Consider the following 23,238-nt stretch of genomic DNA (forward strand, 5'->3'; position numbering starts at 1 on the left):
TATAACCATTTTGCAGCAATTATGAGTCCAGTGAGATCTCATATCGTGATTTCATTGTATTTCTTCCTTTACAATTGGAATCTCTGTCTTTTGGTTTTTCCAATGCACATGGCTGCCCGATCAGACAGCACATCTCTTCCATGATGCTTCTTTTGTACCAACCTTCCTCATTCTGGGGCCTCAAGATGTTTGAGGCTACTGTTAAGTTGTGGGTGAACATATCAGACGACACAGCGATTTTTCAAACAGCTCTTGTTTATTCACAGGCCAGAACAGAACTGAACTGAAGGCTTCAGCAGCCTGCTTATATAGAGCTCCACTACAACGCAACAGTAACAACTTTCTGTAACTATCCAATCACTGAATGTCACTTTCAATTCCTTATTTGCATATGCGGACCTGAGTGAAAACTATCTACTGTATCCCCCTGCTGGCCCAAGGTGAGAACTTCAGTACATAACAGCTACAAATCCCATCGACCTCAGACAGTGCAGCTGTGGTGGCTGAGACTGAAGGCTTCAGCTTGGGGAAGACTGCTTTGCACTAATATTTCAAACATAATGGGACAAATGGAGATGGCTGTTAGTGGCAAGGGAATCATACTACCTTAAAATCTGTGAACCACAGAGGCGTGTTTCACTTCCTGTCATGGTAGGGCTGACACATATACGAAATCTTCTTCCAGTCCTTCTCTCTCCTCTGGATGTTGGCCTTCGAACAAATTTTAGTTGGGGGTAAACTGCAGTTTTTAAAAAGCAAAATAAGAAAGCAGTCCGTTACCAATGATTCTAGTTGATTTGGCAAATTAATGTTTTAGATCACCATGCAGCGGTAGACATAATTAAATGTCAGAGGGAGAGAGGGAGAAGACTAAATGCATGAATAAAATATCTTTTATTTTATCATTACATTTTTATAATAAAATTTACTTGTCATCTTAATGTAATAATGTAGCTAACAAGATAATTTATTTCTGAATATAATTGAGATGTACAGAATGAGGAAGCAAGGCCCTCTGAGATGTCAGATTCACTCTGTTGGAGAGAAGCTCATCTATGGAAGCTGGTGAAAAATTAAAAACAAACTCGCAGAAAAAAGTTGAAGTTGGTGTGGAGAAAAGAGGGATGGGTAAGTTGAACAGACCAGTGCAGTAGAAATGCAACATCATAGGTTGCGTCTCAACTAATGATCTCTGAAGACCATTTCCCACCCTTTTTGGACCTTTACCATCTGATTTATTCATTCTCCCCTGCCTTGATTCTCATTGCCTTTTGTAGACAGGGCAGCTGTCTACTAGTTCCATCTGGTACGCAGGCTGAGACCCTACCTGCCTGTGGACTGTCTCGCCAGAGTGGTGCATGCTCTGGTTGTCTCCCACTTGGACTACTGCAATCGCTCTATGTGGGGCTACCTTTGAAGGTGACCCGGAAACTGCAACTAATCCAAAATGTGGCAGCTAGACTGCTGACTGGGAGTAGCTGCCGAGACCATGTAACACGGGTCCCGAAAGACCTACATTGGTTCACAGTACGTTTCTGAGCACCATTCAAAGTGTTGGTGCTGACCTTGAGAGCCCTAAATGGCCTTGGCCCAGTATACCTGAAGGAGCATCTCCACCCACATTGTTCAGTCCAGACACTGAGGTCCAGCTCCGAGGGCTTTCTGGCAGTTCCCTCACTGTGAGAAGTGAAGCTACAGGGAACCAGACAGAGAGTCTTCTTGGTAGTGGCGCCCGCCCTGTGGAAAGATCTCCCATCAGATGTCAAGGAAATAAAGAACTACACACAGTGGTTCTCAACCTTGGGTCCCCAGATATTTTTGGCCTACAACTCCCATGATCCCTAGCTCACAGGACCAGTGATCAAAGATGATGGGAGTTGTAGGCCAAAAACATCTGGGGACTCAAGGTTGAGAAAGGCTGCTTTAAGACATCCAAAGGCAGCCCTGTTTAGGGAAATGTTTAGGGAAGTTTTTAATGTTTGATGTTTTATCACTTTATTATTATTAATATTCCGTTGGAAGCTGCAAAGAGTGGCTGGGGAAACCCAGCCAGATGGGCAGGGTATAAATAATAAGTTGTTGTTGTTGTTGTGCCTCTTTTTAGAGTGTGTGACTCCTTTTTAACACAATATGGCTGCCATCTCACATCCCTGCAGATGCAATTCCCAACGTCGCACCATGGATATATGAGGATATTTGGAGGATATATGATGGTACTGCCATGTATTGCAGCTGAGCAACCATTCCTAGAATTATAGAACTGCAAAGTTGAAAGGGACCACAAGGGTCACCTAGTCCAGGAATCTTTTGCCCAATGTGGGGCTCCAACCTACGACTCTGAGGTTAAGAGTCTCATGCCCCACCCACTGAGCTAACCGAATGGGCATTTGGCTCCCATCTAAAACCTCCTCCCACCATTGTAGCAACCAGGGACACCGACTGGTGGTCTTGACTGGTGGCATCAGTGGTAATAGCAGACAGGAGCTCAGTAATGATAATGGGGCCTGCCAGGGTATCTGGACCTTGGGAATTGCCCTAGTGTGCCGAGAACTGATGGTGGGATTGGATCAGGTTGTTGCTGCTGCTGCTGGGAGACACTCCCAAACTACTACTAGTCCGGGCAGGCAATACTAGGCCTTGGTATGCAGCAATTTACTAGGTGCTGGTGGCACTGTGGGTTAAACCACAGAGTCTAGGACTTGCCGATCGGAAGGTTGGCGGTTCGAATCCCCGCGACGGGGTGAGCTCCCGTTGCTCGGTCCCAGCTCCTGCCAACCTAGCAGTTCGAAAGCACGTCAAAATGCAAGTAGATAAATAGGTACCGCTTTGGCGGGAAGGTAAATGGCGTTTCTGTGAGCTGCTCTGGTTCGCCAGAAGCGGCTTAGTCATGCTGGCCACATGACCTGGAAGCTGTACGCCGGCTCCCTCGGCCAATAAGGCGAGACGAGTGCCGCAACCCCAGAGTCGGTCATGACTGGAGCTAATGGTCAGGGGTCCCTTTACCTTTTACTACATGTTGCCACACTGCTCCACAAATATAATAGGTTTCCAGGTCTTGGTGCACAAGGTTTAGCCTCTGTTTTGCAGCTGATCCTTTGATTTTAAGATGGAGGAGGTGGCCTTGTTTTGCAGATTGGGGAAGAGGGTTCTGTGCTGCTGTTTGCTCCCTCTGTAGGTTAAAAAGTTGGCTGGATGTTTTCGTTCAGGAAAGACACAGCATTAAGAAGTCTGTCTGTGTGTGGGTCTAGAGGAAACTTAAATGTCAGGCTCATAACCATAAAGGAATTGGCAAGCCCCCAACACAATATTTTCAATAAACATGATTTTCTTTTTTAGAGATGGGGGGAAGACTCCTACATTGTACAAACTACAAAGGATTATGTGAAATGCACTACAAATGTCTGTTTGCATGGCAGAAGATGAATGTCTCTGTCCATTTGATTTTTTTTAACCTGATTTGGCAGGGGATTGTTGTGCTAGGAGGACCGGGGCTGCGAGTTCGGTCTAAATCAAAATAAGTAGCTATCTGTTGTGGTACCTGGAGCCAGATTATGACGTGGCAGGTGGCTATGCAGCACATCACCCATAATTCCCCCTCGTGACACTCCTGCGACATAAATTAGAGCAGGAAGTGCAGGGGCTGCACATCAATTATCTTTAATGCTGCGCTGTCTCTCATGCACAATTGGTGCACTACGGTGTATTATTTAGGCTGCGCGGCGGAGTACCTGTAAATTGTATTTTGTTTGTTCCTTGCAGCTGCCAGATGGTGTGGAACTCTATACAACATCTCTTAGTGTTGCTGAATTTTAAGCAGGCAAATAGAATGTTATACAATGTTTTCCCTGTCGCTCTCGTTCTTCACCATGTGCTCACCCTGTTTGATGCTCGCATGAATTAGCAACTGGTACTACTCCCCACAATTTTGCAGTCTTAAATCCCTCACAATTGCCTTGTACTTGCTTGTGTTGATGACAACAATAGCTAGCCTGTGTGGAGCGCTTTTCAAAATGCTCCAATTTGTTCTCTTGGCTGTATCTCCAGTGGCGTAGTGTGGGGGGTGCAGGGGGGGCCGGCCGCACCGGGCGCAACATCTGGGGGGGGGGCGCTCGCACTCGCAGCTCTCTGCCCCTACCTGGCTCGAGTGCTAAAATCCAAGGGTTAGGGGGCGCAAATTACTTGCCTTGCCCCGGGTGCTGACAACCCACGCTACGCCACTGTTTATCTCACATGCGTGTATAAATCCGACGGGCACAATCCGGCCAAAATTAAGCACTTTTAGGTCCCATTGATTCTGAGCCCTTGTTTAATTCTTCCCTTGAAATGACTTAACAGGACTTAACCTGGGTTGAACCTGGGTTGCTCCAAACTGAACTGTCATTGAAATTCTACTCAAGAGTAGAACTCCGTCGTATAGTTAGCAGAGTAAAAACTTAAACACGTTGCAGGATTCCCAAAAAACAGATCAGAGGCAATTGTATTTCATCCAGCAGAGCTTTACTACTGTCGAGGGCAAATGAGCATAATGGTCACAAATCCAATACATTCAGGATTGGCACTGTCCATAAGAAATCCAGTTGCAGCAGACTTAACGTACACTTACAAGAACTTACAATAAGTCTAAACCTTAACACTAAGCATACCATGTACAGAACACCACTCCAGAAGGAAGAGAGATAGAAAGTGAAAGCCAGGCTCCTTCTGACCTCTTATTATAGTCAGCATGACCTTGAAGAAGCGATAACAGAACCAGTTTAAGCCAGCTGTGCTCAGCTTCTCTGAAGGAATAACCCAAACATCACAAACCTTCTGCTTGTTTCTTTCACACACAGAAGCTTCCAGAACCCTCTTGAATTAATTAGAACAGGAAAGATCTGTACATATCAGATTAATACTTTCTGCACTAAGAAATGCAAACTGACTCTTCTGTTTCTGTTTATCTTCATGGATACTTTGTGGAATCTTACTCAACCTGTCTGTCACTAGAAAATCTCCTAACATGTTATTTAACACAAAAAACACACTTAATTCTGGATTTTGCTTCACGTAATATACACGTTTTGCTTGTGATCCTTTAGAAAATGAGTAGCTAACCTGATGCAAATAGACTACAACCTTACCATCCTTGACTCCTGGCCATGAAGACTGGGGCTGGTGAGACTACAAATAAGCCACCTTTGCCCCAGAAGTATTCATATGTTGAAAAATAATATCCACAGATCTTGTAAAGCATGCTCAGTGCACTGTCCTAATGCATAAAGGTAAAGGGACCCCTGACCATTAGGTCCAGTCACGAACGACTTTGGGGTTGCGGCGCTCATCTCGCTTTACTGGCCAAGGGAGCCGGCGTACAGCTTCCGGGTCATGTGGCCAGCATGACTAAGCTGCTTCTGGAGAACCAGAGCAGTGCACGGAAACACCTTTTACCTTCCTGCCAGAGTGGTACCTATTTATCTACTTGCACTTTGACGTGCTTTCGAACTTCTAGGTGGGCAAGAGCTGGGACCGAGCAATGGGAGCTCACCCCGTCGTGGGGATTCGAACCACCAACCTTCTGATCGGCAAATCCTAGGCTCTGTGGTTTAACCCACAGCGCCACCCGCGCATATACCTCCATCCAATTCTATGTGCACAATCTCTTGAGTCACAAAAAAAAGTTTCTATTTTAATACCAAAACTGCATGTTATACACATCTGAAAGGACACCATGGTCCACAATAGGGTCTGTTTTTATTTTAACATTTCACCCAACCCATAGAAAATATTTTCTTGATGTTGGCAGCACAAGAGAATTGTAGAAAGTCTGTGGTTCTGAAACAGAGAGAGCTGAAGAGTTTAATCTCAATGAAATGTTTAAAAAAGGTTTGTGTGTTGAGGGGGAAGATTGCAAATATGCTTGTATCAACCAGCCTGGGGTTTAGTGATGAAAAAAACTGGTAAGATAAAAGAATTTCCCAAGAAAATGGGAAAGAAACATTTGGCTGGGAATATTAATGGATAAGATTTTGTATTTTTAGCTTGTTTGAGAGGGTTGTTTTTTAAAAACAAACAAACAGTGAGATATACTGAAAGCAGCAATATAAAGGTCAAATAGACAAGGTGCAAGAGGTTGGGTAATAATTCAGATAGGAATTTAATTTAATTTAGTGCGGAATAGGGAGAGGACAACACATTTTGTATTCTATTTTCAATGCTATATGATTTATATGCAGCCCTTAGGCATTTTTACACTCCTGGCTGGAGAGCAGAATTGCAAAATTCGGAGAAGTGTGGATTTTGGAAGAGGATAGATGTGCTTTGCTTTACATATTGTTTTGGGAAAGCCTCTCCTCCTCCCGGAGGGGAGGGATTGTAATCGGGAGCCTTTTCCACGCTTTGCAGGGGGCATGACAGCTCCCTGCCCTTCATCCCTGCTGACGCGCCCGCTCCCCGGTCAGTCTTCCAATCGGTAGGAAGCTCGGGGGCGGGGTTAGCCGCCTAAATGTGGCCGCAGCAGCTCTTCCACTCATTGTGCTGCCGTTTCCATCAGGTCCCCACCCACATTCCCTTTAGTTCATCCTTTCTGAATGACCTTGCTGTGGACCTTTGGTTGGTCGCCTTGGTTGTCCGAGGGGCTTGGTAGGAGTTTTTTCCCAATTGGCAAATTGGCACCGGTCTCTTGGTTTTTTCCCGTCTACCTCGTAGCAATCGTCACAACTTTCTGGTATTGGCGGTAAGGCATTGGAATCTGTGGTTGGTGTATGGAAGGGCAAGGTGTGGCCATTGCCTACCCCTTCACTTATGGGTATTCTGTTAAAGGAATCCGGTGGTCGTGGATCCTGTCCAATGCCCTGCTGTGGCTGGGGGCCATGGCACGACCCCCGGTGACATCAGGGGAGAGGTTACAGTTGTGCAGTGGTGCCTCTCAAGACGAAAAGAATCCGTTCTGTGATTCTCTTCGTCTAGCGGTTTTTTCGTCTTGCGAAGCAAGCCCATTGACGGATTAGCAGATTAGCACTATTAGCGCTATTAGCGGCTTTTAGCGGCTTATCAGCTTATCGGATCAGCTGATAAGCGGCTTAGCAGCTTAGAAAATGGGGGGGGGGAATGGGGCTGAATGAAGAATGATCCAATATAAAAACATGAACTCCAAAAGAGAGGATTCACCTGCAGACGGAACAGCAGGTGCTTCAAAGTTCTGAAGAAACATCAGGAGGGGCAAGCTTGGCCCAGGGTCAAGGTGGGTGGGTTGCCATGGTAACAATGACTTGCCCTCCTTTGTGACATCTCTTGCTTCTCCTTTAAAAGCCATCAGCTACAGGTGTCCATTGTGGATTAGTGAGGAGATCAGGAGAGAGAGAGGAGTGTGTGTGATTGGCGGAAGGAGAGGTGGTTGGAGAGGTACGGTTTGGCGTAGGTAGTACAGTCAGGAAGGAGGGAATTTCTGTACACCATGTTCAACTTCAAACTGTAAGTAGTATTTCTTCCCCTTCTCTATGCCTCCTGGGGTGGGATCCTGGAATCCCCTGCACATCCTCAGCCCCCTGAAATTGCCTTGACCAGTCACTCCCCTCCCGAAGAGCTCAGCTCCTCCACACTCTTTCCCTGCCTTCCTATTTCCTCTCCTCTTCCATCTCATCAATTACATTCATTGTTCACATTCATAGGCCAGCCATCCTCCCAGGAGCTCAAGATGGCATACATGGTTCTCCCCGCCACCAGTTTTTACCCCCTCATCAACCCTGCAAAGTAAGCTAGGCTGAGGGAAAAAAGAGTGGCTGAAGGTCAATCAGTGAGCTCCATGAAGATTTGAACCCTGGTCTTCCAGGTCCCCCTAGTCCAGCACTCTAACTACTACATGTCTCCCCGCCTCCATCTTCCATCTCTCCGTCAAGCCCTTTCTGTGGGTCTCTGTCTGTAAGCAAGACTCCACCACCTTCCTCTCTCGGCCGCCCAGTGTTGTTCTTCTCCGTCTTCTTGGACCCCTTGATGCTTGGAGGTCCCACCTTGCAGTTTCCTCCCTCTCTGGGCAGGGCTGTCCTTCAAAGACTAGGCAGAGGCACCCTTTAAATGCTGGCAATGCTTCTCTTTCCTTCGGGGTGGAGTGTTGCAATCCCTCATGGGATATAGCATAGCAGGAAAAGGAGAGCAAAGGCCTGTTTGATCCAGTGGCCAACCAGATGTCTCCAGGAAGCCCACAAGGATTGTCCTCTAACAGGTGGCTTCAGTGGTAGATTGCCTCCAAACCCAAAGGTTCTACATACTGTAGCTATTTCAGATGGTAACCATAAATACTCCCCTCCTCCCCAATGAATAGGTGTGACCCCCTCTTTCCAACCTTGCAAGGAGATCGTCCTTTGCACATCTTTTGGCTGCCAATTTCACAAACCAACTACACACACACACACACACACACACACAAACACACACACACAGTTTACAAGAAGGTAAAACAATGTAGGTGTTATATGTTGACAAGGCCTCGCTCCTGTCAGCACTCACGCTGCAGCATCCTGCACTAACTGCAGCTTCCAAGCACAAGGGAAGCCCGACGTATAATGTATGGCATCCAGTGCTCTTGGCTTGCCTCTTTGCAGCTGTCATTAAGTCCTACAGTTCATTCAACTGCAGAAAGAGGGAAGGAATTGGGAGAGATGTGCTGGCAATTCTCTATTAGGCTAAATGTATCTCTGTTCTGCATCATCTCTTCTAGGTTCAAGAGACTAAAAAATTTCATTCAACCAGAAAAGAACAATGAAGTGGCCCCGCTGCCGGACAATGAACACCCTGTGGCCAGTGGCGAAGGAAGCCAAAACATCGAAGATGACGGGCACCTGGAGGAGGGGCGATCTGCCCACCGTGGCAGGTCAGAAAGAAGAAAAAGACGCCTCAGAAAGACCAGAAAGGTGGCCCCCCTGCAGAAGAAGCTTATGCCTCCAGGTGAGGAAGTTCCCCCCGCGCCATTTTTGGAAGGGCAGGAATAGGCTAGGGTGGCAGCTCAGGGAGAGATGAAATAATAATAATAGAAAAAGCAAAAAAGACCTTAAAGGAATTTTTTGAACTGAATTTAAATAAGGGCACCGATTTAAAGATAGTCTGGGATGCTAGTAAAGCTGTCTTAAGAGGTTTCTTTATTCAACAAAACGTAATTCAAAGTAAACAAAAGGGGAAAAAACAACAAGAAATTGTAGAGGAGATTAGAAAAAGCGAGCTGGAATTATACAAAAAACCAAATAGTGTAGAATTAAACAGAAATATTAAGATCCTACAATCTCAATATTTAATGCTAATAAATGCAGAAATGGAATGGAAACTAAGATTATTGAAACAAAAAATCTTTGAACATGCTAATAAACCAGGAATGTTATTAGCATGGCAATTAAAGAAGAGAGAGGCAGAAAGGCTTATAGAGTTAAGTGCGAAGGCAAAATAATAAACAACTCTGAAGAAATAGAGAAACGATTTGTCGAATTCTTTAGATAACTCTATAAGGAAGGAAATGAAACATCAGAAGAAGTTAAAGAATATTTAGAACAGAACGGTCTTCCGAAACTTACTAAAGAACAAAAAGAACTGTTGAATGCCCCTATTACATTGTACAAAATTCAAAGAGCAATTAAGGAAGCAAAGATAGGAAAGTCACCAGGGCCAGATGGCCTACTGGCAATATATTATAAAAAATTTGAGGACATACTGTCTGACCCATTAAGAAGTATCATGAACAACATCTTAAAAGATGGAACCATGCCGGACTCATGGAAAGACAGCCTTATTGCATTAATTCCAAAACAGGGAACGGACAATCTACTTATTAACAACTATAGTCCTGTCGCACTCCTAAATAAAATTATAAATTATATGCAAATATTTTAGCCGAAAGATCAAAAAAAGTCTTCCAGATACACAATGACCAAGCTGGCTTTTTGCCCGGGAGGCACATTTATAGCAACACTAGAAACATTATAAACTTATTAGAGTATTTAGACTTAAGAATAGAAAAGAAGGCAGTCTTAATGGCCATAGATGCTGAAAAAGCTTTTGATAGGGTCTCCTGGAAATTTATGAAAGGTCTATTACACCATATGGATTTTGGTATACAATATATAAAAGGGATTGAAGCAATATATTCAAAACAAAAAGCTAAAATCATAATAAATGGAAATTTATCACAGGAGTGTGAAATCAGTAAAGGGGTCAGACAAGGTCGCCCACTATCCCCCTTAATTTTCATACTAACATTGGAAGTTTTATGTAAACAAATTAGGGAGGAAAAAGAAATAAAAGGGATTATGCTGGGAAATAGAAGTTACAAAATGAGGGCATTTGCTGACGATCTAATTATAACTACGGAGCAACTGAAACAGAGTTTAACAAAGGCGTTGGAAATAATATATGCCTACAGTAAAGTTGCGGGGTTCAAACTGAATTTAAACAAGACAAAACTATTAGTTAAAAATTTGTCGCCAGATGAAAAAGCAGAATTAGAAAAAATAATACAAATTTAAATCTACCCCAAAATCAAGTATTTAGGATTATGGATAACACCAAAGAATATTAACTTGTATGAAGATAATTATATTGTTGGAAAGATATCAAAAGACAGTTGGAGACATGGACAAGCATAAACTTATCATTCCTGGGCCATATTTTGGTAATTAAAATGATAGTCTTACCGAAGCTACTCTTTTTATTCCAAACGATTCCAATTATAGGAAAAACCAGCAGTATTGACAAAGTGGGTGTGTGGGTGTCTGCACATATGTGTGTTGTTGTATGCAATGTTTGGGAGGAAATAAGATGGTACATAACAAATAACAAACTAAATATCGATGTATGTAATTTTTATTTCTTAATTATATTTTGTGGTAGTATGGCTGTATTGTTTTTTGTAACATAAAACCATTCAATAAAAATTATTTTTTAAAAAAGAGAGAGGAGAGGAAGCATTTCTAGTGGAAGCTGGAGGCTGAGGCAGCTGGTAGGACAGAGTAGGGGGACAGCGGTCAGCTAGAGGGCCACTTTCTCTTGTGAGCTGCATTCGGGGGGCTGCAGGCCAAGACTGGCGCCCAAGGCCTGGGGTTTGCCACCCCTGTAGTAGGAGTGTAGAAGCAGGGGAACCAAGCAGAAGATTATTAGAATAATCTTGGAAGCTGCAAAGGGACGAACTAACCTGTCCCCATGTCCTTCTCTTGTTGCAGTTGTGACAAAGCTCTTCGAGAGTCTTCCAAAGCCTGAGGTTAGTACTGGGGGGAACAAAAGAGGAGGGACTGGATCCCCCAGACCCTCTGCCTGCTGACTGTGGTCTTTGCCCCAAGTTCTGTAGTCTCTGAATCCTTCCACCCCCACCCTCCAAGAGGCAACTAATGCAGCTAATGTGGCGTGTGTCCCTGGGGTGTCAGGATGATGCCAGAGGCATGACCTGCCCTCTTCCATGGTGCTGTCCTTCCACCTCTGCCCTTCAGGAGGCTGCAGGGCCCATGGAGGTCCTCTGGGGCAAGGGATGGGGCCCAAGCCTGAGGGAGGCTTGTTAGGATATTTCCATTCCACCTTAAAAGGCAGCAGGCTTTGTGAGTCACAGAGTCTGCGTATTTCCTGTTCACAGGAAGTTTATGTTTTCTGTTGCTTTCGTTTCTCTCTCTCTGCGCCTGGACACTGAAGCAGGCAGTCATGTTTTTTTTCTTTGTTCTGACCAACGCTGAATAAAATTGTAAATAATGCTCTCCTTAGTGCATCTTTCGCTGTGCATTATCTGCTGATAGAGCGTGCATCAGCTCTGGAATGTGGCAAGCTATTTCTGGAGCTCGTGTCGCTAATTGCTGATACTGCGTGTCTACGGGAGATCGATGGACGTCCGGAATCGACGTGGGGCATTGATGGATGATGTCTCCCTGGCAGTATCCCAACAGGGCCTGCTTGTGGGCTCTCTTGCACCAGCTAATGGTGGGTTTTGTAGTGACACAAAAGGCGTCTGATGCAGCTTTCTCTTTCCTCTGCAGAGAGCAACAGCCGAACATCAGCTGCCAGAACCCAGAGAAGGTAAATGAATCTGCACACCTTGGGGACTTCTCACTTAGGCCTTCTTGCTGTATTTGCTGTGGCTTGCAGGCCTTTTTCACTCCGCCTCAGTAGGTAGGGCCCTGACTGACTCCAGCTACAAAAGCTGAGGTGGTTGAATCCTTGGGTTTGGGTATAGTTTAGAGGACTTGCTTGAGAGAGGCTGTTAATTCACTCTCTCTTTTTCATTCTCTTCCAGAAGACCTGCTTATTGAGGACATTGAATGGGCTTAAGGTGGACTTCCGGCGGAGGCGCGGCTGTTCGAAAGACGTGCAAAATAGCCCTCTGGGGGATCTGGAGCAATGCGGGGGTTTTAGAAGCTCTGTGAAGGCTACGCGGACCTCGGAACCCCAAGAGGATTATCTTGGTGGACGTAGCACCCGGTGGTGCCCGGTGGTGCTCTCCTGCTCCCCGGGTTTTGTCAATAAATCCGGAGACAGGATCGAGCTTTTATGAAGGACCAACAGGTGGCGAGTGAAGTAAGAGGAATCTACTTTTCTTCTCTGGCCAGATTCTATCCTGCCAGCGGCTTAAACTTAAATTCGTCACACTCCACCATTTTTGGACTGGGAAAGCCCTGCTAATTTTAGCTAATAAACTGAGGCTTGCATTAACAAACAGCTTTGTAACTTTGGAAAGTTTAATATACCCAGCCAAAGCTTTTCGTTTGATATACTGATATACTGTTGGATTTTGCTACCAGATTAATTACAGTTTAAGGGAAGGAGGCTTTGAAATTGGGACTTTTAACCCCCCTCCTCCCCCTTTCTTCTTTTCCTGGAGGAAAGAGTTGGAAACTTTTAATTTCACCGTGTGTTATATGTGGCTTTTTACTTCTTCTAATACCTTGGATTAAGCCGACAAGTGGCGGAAGACAAAGAAGAACCCCAGTTGGATTACAAATATCTTTATATTTCCTATTAAATATTTCCTTATTAGGTAAAATATTGGTAATAAAGTTGAACATATTACCAAGGATGATGTTTTTATTTCAAAGTATCCCAATACTAGGAGGAGAGAAATGTTTTAATAATAGGAAAAGAGATTTGGCCAAATTCATGTGGTCAGGGGAAAAACGAAGAATAAACCATAAAATAATGATAGATAAGAAGGAAAGAGGGACAAAAAGGACTGACAATCCCGGGACCGGGGGGAGGGGATGCTGGAAGAAGATTGGATTGTTGTTATTCTCTTTTTTTATTGTCAGAAATGTTTTTATGAAAGATGCAAAAATGTTGAAATGAAATTACTAGGCTTTGTAAGAATGTTTAAAGAATTGGGTAAAAAGGTAAAGGTTATGAGAAGCTGGTAAAAATAAGATTTAAATTTTAAGTTTTAAGGTTTTATGTAAGATAAGATGAAAATAGAGCAAGGTAATGTAATGACAGAATATTATGAACTATGGAAAGGATTTGCTGTGACAATTATTAATCAAGATACAAGAGATGGGAGGAGGAGGAGGTCATGGAAAGAAGGTAAAGAAAGTGGAGAATTTGAAAATGATGGTTTTATTTTTTCTTTTCTCTCTCTGTTTTTGTCTTTTTTCCTGTAATTTTGTTTTTTTCTTTTCTTTGTGATTTTAAAAATTCTTTTTTCAATAAATATCATTTTTTTAAAAGAAGAAGAAGAAGGAAAGAGGAGGATTTGGCCTCCCTGACATGGAGTTATACCATGAAGCGGTGGGTCTGACCTGGCTAAAGAATGGATTAAATTAGACGATTCAGATGTGTTGGATTTAGAGGGAGTAGACCCGAGATTTGGATGGCATGCCTATCTAATAGATTAGAAAGTCAAAGTACATAAAGGGTTCCTAGGGCATATAGTCAGAAAGTCTATATATAAAATATGGGAGAAATATAAAAGACTCCTAGAACCAAAAACTCCTTGGTGTCACAGGAAAAAAATTAAATATGAAAGAAAATTGGGCTACTTATAAAACTGTATTAAAGGAAGAAAATGCAGAATTGGAATTAAAGGATTATACAGAAATTAAAGCTCATATTAGTGATTTGTTCCAATATATTAGTGATTTGTTCCAATAAAGATTAGCGAAAGACAAAAAGATAGGATTTGAAAAAGAAATATCAAAATTCGATAAATACTTAATACAAGAAAAATCAAAATATATATCTAAATTATATAATCTGATCTTAGAGTGGGAAACAAAGGATGAACTGGTTAAAGCATCCATGGTTAAATGGGCGCAAGATATTCGGAAAAATATGCTCGAACAATGGGAAAAATTGTGGAAAGAAGATATGAAATTCACTGTGTGTTATATATTGAAAGAAAATTACCTTAAAATACAACATAGATGGTATTTAACATCCGAAAGAATAGCAAAAATGAATAAAAATTGTAGCGATGTCTGCTGGCAATGTAACACTGAAAAAGGTACTACGATGCATATATGGTGGAATTGTTTAAACATAATTTTTTTGGGGGAAACAATATACAATGAAATGAAAAAAATCTTCAGATATTCATTTAGGAAAACATCAGAAGGTTTTCTATTGGGAATAGTACCAGGAAGTCTAAAGGAAGAAGACAAGACATTATATTTATACGCAACAGTAGCCGCAAGGCTATTGATTGCGAAAAATTGGAAAAGTGGTATTATACCAACAAAAACAGAGTGGCTTGCCAAATTATTGAAGTATTACAATATATTCAAAACAATGGGAGAAATTGGAAGGATATCAAAAGAGAAGATAGACAAGGACTGGAAGGCGTTTAAAGGATACTTGCAAAATTATATTGAAAAATCAGAACTCCTATTAGAATAAACAGGTTCCGTTATAAATACTGAAATACTGAATAAGATGGATAACAATGTGTAACAGAAAAAGAAGCATAAAATTGGTTTAAAAGTGTGTGAAAGAAAGTAATAGAAAGAAGGTAATCTTATTAGATGATTTTAATGGAGTCACCTCATTGGAATATGATTGTACAGTGGTACCTCGGGTTACATACGCTTCAGGTTACAGACACTTCAGGTTACAGACTCCGCTAACCCAGAAATAGTGCTTCAGGTTAAGAACTTTGCTTCAGGATGAGAACAGAAATCGGGCTCTGGCGGCGCGGTGGCAGCAGGAGGCCCCATTAGCTAAAGTAGTGCTTCAGGTTAAGAACAGTTCCAGGTTAAGAACGGATCTCCGGAACGAATTAAGTACTTAACCCGAGGTACCACCGTACAGATTCAGGGGGGAAATCAAGAGGTGGCCGAGTAAGTTTGTCTTCCATAAACACGATTTTAACAATGAGTCCATAAGTGACTGTGGAGGCCAATTCTGAGAATACAGAGAAGTTTTATGCAGCTCGAAAGGAGCAATGAAGTGTCGAAGGCCTTAATCAGGTCAATAAATGCCATATACAGGGTCTGGTTTTGCTCTCTGCATTTTTCTTGAAGCTGTTGAGCAATGAAAATCATATCCACTGTCCACTAGAAGGTTGAAAACCATTTTGGGATCCATGAAGTGTATCCTTGGATATAGTAAGGAGATGGTTTGCTAAGATCCTTGCAAGAATTTTGCCGGGCCATAGCTATTGAAGAGATGCCATGATGATTTCCGCAGTCCGTTCTATCACCTTAAAAAAAAAAAAGATTGACGATTTGGCATCCCTAAAGTCTGCTGGGATCTCCTCTCTCTCCCAGGTTTTTCCAATGAGCTTGTGAAGTTGTTGTGTAAGTTCAATTCTGCCCACTTTGAAGACTTCTGCAGGTATCCCATCAGGTCCTCTGGCTTTATTGTTTTTCATTTGGTTAATAGCTGTACACAACTCTCCCAGATTTGGAGATATTGCAAGCTCATCTCTAATTTGTTTTTGCGGAGTTTGTGAGAGGATCTCAGCAGCTAGGGGGGAGTTGCGGTCAAGGAGATGCTGGTAATCAGGTGGCAGAGCCCTGGGGAGATCAGTTGCAGGCCTATGCCTAATGAATATTTTAATGCTTATAAAGCATGCTTTAGGAAAAATATACTACTAGGACTTAACTTATATCTTCTAGAATGTTGTGGGTTAGATGTTTGTTTCAGTCTTAACAGCATCCCCAAATAACAACATGATTGCAATGATACATAAAATGCTACACTGGGTCAATATGGGGTGTAAATTATTTCACATGTTGGTACAGATAACAAAAGACTTGCTGAAGTGCAAAATTTTTGTTTCTACAAGAATTATTGCTTCGAACTGAATTCTACTCAGGGTCATTAATTTGCACAAGCTAAGCTTGCCTCTTTGAAGATAATTTTTGCAAGAACATTTAAAAGCAATAAATATTCTACCAGCAGCTGAAAAGAAAAATAAATGGGGGGTCATTTACTCATGCAAATATGAGTGCATAATATTGGACTCCTTAAGAAATGTTTTCAAGGAAATATATTCTACGTATATTTGCAATATATAAGGCCACTGGCAGTATAATTACATAGGTCACTGGAAACATAGGATGCATGGGTCCATGACATCAAGAACCAAACACAGCTGACGTTCCTGAGGGCCTATCCGACCTGGGATGTTTCCAGGCCAAGCCAAAGTGTGGTGGATCCTTAGCCAAGAGAGGATATTTGCAGATGGCACAGCCGTGACAGATCACTCAGAGGGAGCTCTACAGAGTCTCATCAATCATTTTGCCCAAGCTTACATGGAGTTCCTGAGACAGACAGATGCCAACAAATGAAGAACCTGCACTAAAATTACGAATGTGAGCAGGAATAACTTGTAGAAAACCTTCTGCTTGCTGTTAAGGGCCAAACCACAACAGAGAAACTCCCTTTCCAAAGCTGGCTTGGTGACAAGAAAAAAACATCTTCCCATCTTTTGCAGATATTAATATTGTGCAGTTTGAAGTGACTGGAAGCGTAGAAACTGACTTCTTTTGGAAATGAAGCATTGTCCAGGCCCATATAAAACATATTATTCAAATTTTTACTGGCAAAACTCTTTTAAAAACAGAACATAAGCATCAAGGATACATCCAAAAATATATCCATACAATATCTTGTGCTATCCAGAACAGGCTCAGCATCTTAGAAAAAATGAAATAATCCAGAAAGACCTAGAAGCAAATCTCTCTCTCTCTCTTTTCACAGCCTGCTGTCCAGCCTCCACTGGCCTTAGGCTGTTTACTCTCTCTTCAGGAGGGCTTCATTTATATCCTCGCTCCATGGAATTTGTGACACAAAGGACTCAAAGGCAACTCCCTTCAAAATGGAGATTTGCAACCCAATACCTTCATCACATGGTCTAAGGTTACAAGACTCACATGTTTGCTACCAGAGAACAACAATCAGTTAGTTATTTATCAACTCAGCACGAGCTCAGAGTGCTCCACTTGGCTTTAATACAGCCCCATGGAAAATCCTCATGTTAAACCTTGTCATCAACACACATTTAGGCATTCTCATTTCAGTGTCAATTGAATCTCTTTACTTAACACCCATAAAGGGAAGCTCTGAGTTTGTGCAGGACCTGACTAGTGCCAGCCACTCCTGCTGTTCAGTGTTTGCCAGGTGGCACCTGCCAGACCCTGGAAACACCAAACCAAGCAGCCCCTGAGCTAGTTGACAATAGATGGTTGTTAGTGAGTGCTCTCCATGTCTCAGGGTGCTTACTATGCCAATGAACATCAAAGTGGTGTGAAATAGGTGAAAAAAGTGCATCAGAAAGCCAGTCAGGATGTACCCCCCAAAATCCTACCCAGCTCCCAGTGGCAGCTGGCAAAGCCAACATTGGTGGGATGCTGGAAAGATTACGAAGGAGCGAGAGAGCTCCTTTATTGGTGTCAAGCAAACTCTACCCCCAACTAAAGTTTGGGAATGGAATTGCTTCCATTTTTGCTTCAGCAGTCCACACCAGGCATAGGCAACCTCGGCCCTCCAGATGTTTTGGGACTACAATTCCCATCATCCCTGACCACTGGTCTTGTTAGCTAAGGATCATGGGAGTTGTAGTCCAAAAACATCTGGAGGGCCGAGGTTGCCTATGCCTTGTCCACAGCAATGGCCTGCCTTTTTAGAAATGGGCATGGAAACTACAGTGCTACAGCAAAAGGTGCAACCCACGCTTTTGCTGAAAATATGTTTCTCTTCCGACAAGCTCAATGTTCAGCTGCTCCATGTAACAAATCTATACCACTTCAGGCTACAAGTGAGGACTGACTCTATGAATATTTTCTGACATTTTTTTAAAAAACACCTCTTTATCCACACACAAAACTTACATGTCACTGAAAAGCTGAGGCTAGAATTAGGTAATTCCGTAATGTGTTAATTTTGTATGAGCAAAGGTTAAAATGGAGAATTATTCAAAATTTTGATCGCCTGCGATAGAACTCAGTAAGATAAATCAAGTGCAGCTGCTGATAAGTGTGTTTCAGCTCTTAATGTATAGTTTGAAATAGGACATTAATGAAGGGAAAAGAATCTGTTTTGCATGCAGTCTCAGTGAAGAAGGTCTTTATTCATTCTTATCACCTTCAGGAATAAATGCCGCAACTTTGGTCAGGCTCCCATGGAACAAATTTCTTCTTTTCCGGTAACAATTAATTTCAATGTGAACTCTGAGAGCTCATGTTTAGTAGCCATTCCAGATAACAAAAGAAAATGACCAAAGATCCACTATCATAAAAAGAGATTTGTTATCATACATATGAAATATCTGTCAATGGGACAAGCTGAAAGCATATCAATTTAACTCTAGCCCTATAAAAAGGTTTACAACTATATTTTTAAGGCAGATAACTGTCACTGCCACATGATAGATTGGTTGTGTGAAGTGGCTATTGAAATAAGGAACTTGGGGTTTCTACACATATTTCTGGATTTTGTTTTGTTAAAAAATCATCATCGCCACCAGCCATTTCCTCGTGGTTAAGTATGCTGAAAGCGCCATACAAATCCAATAAAAAGATCCAATAAAATTAAGTTTCAAGATAATTCACTAACAATTGCAAGACGTACTGAGATATTTTTAAATAAATGAATAGTTGTACAAGAATGGATAGGTTAATCAAATGATGTCATACTAATAAATGTATGCTAAGATTAAGCAACCTGCAGATAATGCATATCAACAGTAGGGATATATTTCTAGGACCAAAATAATAGGAAAAACAGTAGACCTTACTCCCAACTAAATGGTGGTCTCAGCGAGATCTCCTAAGCAAGGCCACTACCTTCAAAGCCAGGTAAACTGGACCAGACAGAGAAGCAGAGAGCCAGAACTCACAGCAAAGATCGGGAAGCTGTGGCACTCTAGATATTGTGGACTTTCAACTCCCATCATCCACTGTCAGCATGGCCAATGGGTGGAGATGATGAGAGTCTCATTCCAGCAACATCTTGAGAGTCACAGCATCCTCATGCACACCTTAGTCAGACAAGTTCCAGGCAGGGATGTCATTGACAGTGGTACCCAGAAGGCCCAAACTTCAGCTTTTCTGTGCTGGGAACCTGATCAGCTGCCCCGTTCCCCCTTTTTAAAAAACCTTTGCTTAGAGGGCAGCTGCTGGGCATACTGCAAAGTGCAGTGCCACCGAAAACTCAGCCATCTTCATTTACCCAGAGTCTATATATTCATGCCCATTTATGCCAAGGTGAGCTGTGTCTTGAATCCAGATTTTCTGTCCATTGAGATGTCCTGTCCTCTTCTTCTATTCAGAAGAAAGGTGGTCACAGAATTAGGGTGTGCACATTCATAAAAGTTGCATGGATGAGAATTATTTAGACGATTTTAGCTATAATGGTGACCCAGAGATACCCATTAGTGAAGAAATGGTCATTTCTGCCTTTCAAGTGAGTAATAGCAGAGTGCTATATAAGAGATGGGTGGCGCTGTGGGTAAAAGCCTCAGCGCCTAGGGCTTGCCGATCGAAAGGTCGGCGGTTCGAATCCCCGTGGCGGGGTGCGCTCCCGCTGCTCGGTCCCAGCGCCTGCCAACCTAGCAGTTTGAAAGCACCCCCGGGTGCAAGTAGATAAATAGGTACCGCTTACCAGCGGGAAGGTAAACGGCGTTCCGTGTGCTGCCCAATAGAATCTTTAATTCACACCCACTCAGGGTATGGGAGTCTGCTGTTCAATCAAAGCTGCTTTTGAGATTTTCTTTGTTCTAGTTTCGAAAACAATTTGCCACGAAGCATGAGGGAAGTGGTAATTCCAGAGCAGGGGTTTGAGGTGTCCATCTGGGGTACCACTAAGCAGAACCCAGCATGAACAGGGCTGGGTTACCACATTTTGAAGTCTATGAAGTACAGTGGTACCTCGGGTTAAGTACTTAATTCGTTCCGGAGGTCCATTCTTAACTTGAAACTGTTCTTAACCTGAAGCACCACTTTAGTTAATGGGGCCTCCTGCTGCCGCCGCGCTGCCGGAGCACGATTTCTGTTCTCATCCTGAAGCAAAGTTCTTAACCTGAAGCACTATTTGTGGGTTAGCGGAGTCTGTAACCTGAAGCGTATGTAACCCGAGGTACCACTGTACAATCATATTCAATGAGGTGACTCCATTAAAATCATCTAATACGATTACCTTCTTTCTATTCCTTTCTTTCACACACTTTTAAACCAATTTTATGCTTCTTTTTCTGTTACACATTGTTATCCATCTTATTTAGTATTTCAGTACTTATAACAGAACTTGTTTATATTCTAATAGGAGTTCTGATTTTTCAATATAATTTTGCAAGTATCCTTTAAACGCCTTCCAGTCCTTGTCTATCTTCTCTTTTGATATCCTTCGAATCCTTCCAATCCTGAAGCGTATGTAACCTGAAGCGTATGTAACCTGAGGTACCACTGTACAGTAATGCACGAACTCTAGTGGGTATCCATCGCTTCACCCATTAAGGTACTAGAAGATGGAGAAACTTCCGTCCAGATGTTGACAAATGAAGCATCGACACTGAATCCTTCAACTGGGGATGGCAAGGAGTGTTTTTGTTAAACCATCTGTAGAAGTACACAGGCATGGGTCTTACAACTCTATGCTAAGACCTACAAAGCTTTTACAGCTGTCTTGGAAACCTCAACATGAGAACCAACAGAGGTATTGCCAGCTAAAGAGCTCCCTTATAATCAGAAGAGAATAGAGAATTTGGGGAGTGAGGTTATTTGATGTATAAAAGAAGATTTAGCTTAAACTTCTTTTTCTTCCCTAATCACCAGTAGTAGTTGGAAGGAAACATACTTGGTTCTGTGTTTCTAAAATGAAAGTAAGGATTCATTCTCCTTCTACTTTCAGCTGTAACAGCTTTAGCTGAGCAATATTATTTTTTTAAATCCCCAAGCAGAATTTTGTCTGAATCAAGTTGCCATATGACTAATCATGTGAAAGAACTAGTAGCCATATCAACTGAAGGACTGACGGACTGTTTTGCTCCAGGGATTATCTCCACCAACAACTGTTCCACCTGGCTGTATCAGAGAGAAAGGTTGTTGCAGATATTAATATTGCTCAGTTTGAAGCGACTGGAAGCATTTACTCCTTTTGGAAATGAATAATTGTCCAGCCCCATAAAAGCATTATTCAAACTTTTACTGGCAGAACTCTTTGAAACAAAACATAAGCATCAAAGAGACAACCAAAATATCTATACAATGTCTTGTGCTGCCCAGCACAGGCTCAGTATCATCTTAGAAACAAGATTCCAAAAATCTAAACTGTGTCACTACTACCCCATTCCAGCCACCACTGGCCTTAGGCTATGCAGCTCATTGTTGTCTCTCTAGCTTTCGGAGAGACTAACAGCTGCCACCCTTTCAAGATGGTGAATTCGCAACTCAATACCTTCATCACCGGGGATGCGGGTGGCACTGTGGTGTGAACCGCTGAGGCTGGGGCTTGCAGATCAGAAGGTTGGCTGTTCGAATCCCCGCGACGGGGTGAGCTCCCGTTGCTTGGTCCCAGCTCCTGCCAACCTAGCAGTTCGAAAGCACATCAAAGTGCAAGTAGATAAATAGGTACCACTCCGGCGGGAAGGTAAACGGTGTTTCCGTGTGCTGCTCTGGTTTGCCAGAAGCGGCTTAGTCATGCTGGCTACATGACCTGGAAAAACTGTCTGCGGCTCCCTTGATGTTAAATGTTCGCCACTGTGGCCATTTTGCAGGATGGCTCATATCGAAGTCTGGTGGTGGCCGACTACGACTGGTACCCATCCTCGGATCTGTGCGATTGTGGGTGGTTGTGAAGTCTCGTTTCCAGGACTATTTGCTGAATCCAGCATGGCGGTGAGGTCACGCTTACTGCGAGGCAGCAGGCGGCAGTGCTGTGGTGCGGTCTTGGGTCTCTGGCAGCCGGCGGGAGCTCATCTATCCCATCCTCGTCGCCAACGTTAAATGTTCGGAAAAAGTCAGAAGCCCAAGGCAGTATAAGTTCCACAGCTAAGTTTATTCAACATTTGTCAGTGACAACAGCTCACTCATAGGAACACAAGAATCAAACTGACAGAACAACTCAATAATAATCCCAGGCATGAACTGACTGTTGACAGTTGACAGTTAAAAGGGCATGTGTTTACTTCCTTTAGAACGTTCGTCTACCAACGCTTCTATGATTGGTTAGAACGCGCCTTGTAACATAAAATGTGATAAACCCAATACCTAACACTCAACCTGTAAAGCGATGGAGCACTGCAACCCCAGAGTCGTTCGTGACTGGAATTAACTGTCAGGGGTCTTTTACTGTTATCTTTTTACCTTCATCACATGATCAAAGGTTTACTCTCAGCACAGAGAAGAAAAACTAACCAACAGGTTAGTCCTTCTTTCTTTCTTTCTTTCTTTCTTTCTTTCTTTCTTTCTTTCTTTCTTTCTTTCTTTCTTTCCCGCCCATCTGGCTGGGTTTCCCCAGCCACTCTGGGTGGCTTCCAACAAAATATTTAAAAAACAATAAAACATCAGACACTAAAACTTCCCTAAACAGGGCTGCCTTCAGGTGTCTTCTAAAAGTCAGTTGTTTATTTCCTTGACATCTGATGGGAGGATTATTTTCACATTTTCTACCTTCCTTCAACTAGTTCAGCTTTGGAGATTCGCAAGTGCTATACAAGTTTTATTATTTTAGGGAAGAATGGCTGTCAGACTACTTAAAGAAATATTTTCTTCTTTGGCGATCACTCGTAGCCGAGTAAGATTGTCTTCCATAAACACTAGTTATAGCTCCGTGAGATCTTTTTGCTTTAAATATAGCCTCATAGAAAATCCCCAT

General features: G+C 42.7%; 1 protein-coding gene and 2 long non-coding RNA genes across 10 annotated transcripts in view; 2 read left to right on the forward strand and 1 right to left on the reverse strand.

Moving 5' to 3' along the window:
• Positions 1–1,779, forward strand: part of LOC309541749 — a 40,335-nt gene extending 38,556 nt beyond the window's left edge. For 2 of the 6 annotated variants that reach the window (XR_014223876.1, XR_014223879.1), the window contains 2 exons: positions 267–440; positions 997–1,779. This is a non-coding gene — a long non-coding RNA (uncharacterized lncRNA). Of the gene's footprint in view, positions 1–266; positions 441–988 lie in introns of all 6 variants that reach the window. The other 4 variants (XR_014223877.1, XR_014223880.1, XR_014223878.1 and 1 more) reach the window with 2 other exon arrangements.
• The window catches only part of LOC309541803, a 40,892-nt gene extending 18,363 nt beyond the window's left edge, over positions 1–22,529 (reverse strand). Inside the window, exon 1 of the long non-coding RNA XR_014223949.1 lies at positions 21,820–22,529. This is a non-coding gene — a long non-coding RNA (uncharacterized lncRNA). The remainder of the gene's footprint in view (positions 1–21,819) is intronic.
• LOC309541728 (uncharacterized protein) lies at positions 7,089–12,477 on the forward strand. 3 transcript variants are annotated; one of them, XM_082239931.1, is made up of 4 exons: positions 7,089–7,449; positions 8,693–8,919; positions 11,976–12,015; positions 12,233–12,477. In XM_082239931.1, exons 1-4 carry the CDS (start codon positions 7,433–7,435, stop codon positions 12,246–12,248), a joined length of 300 nt encoding a protein of 99 aa, XP_082096057.1. In that variant the 5' UTR covers positions 7,089–7,432; the 3' UTR covers positions 12,249–12,477. The 3 variants fall into 3 exon arrangements, 2 of the variants coding, with proteins under 2 accessions (XP_082096057.1, XP_082096056.1); XM_082239930.1 differs by lacking the exon at positions 7,089–7,449 and having other exon boundaries at positions 8,570–8,919; XR_014223837.1 differs by lacking the exons at positions 7,089–7,449; positions 8,693–8,919 and adding an exon at positions 10,843–11,215.
• Positions 22,530–23,238: the final 709 nt, after the last annotated feature.

This window comes from Podarcis vaucheri, assembly GCF_965113315.1.
Source record: "Podarcis vaucheri genome assembly, chromosome: 10".
Lineage (NCBI taxonomy): Eukaryota > Metazoa > Chordata > Lepidosauria > Squamata > Lacertidae > Podarcis > Podarcis vaucheri.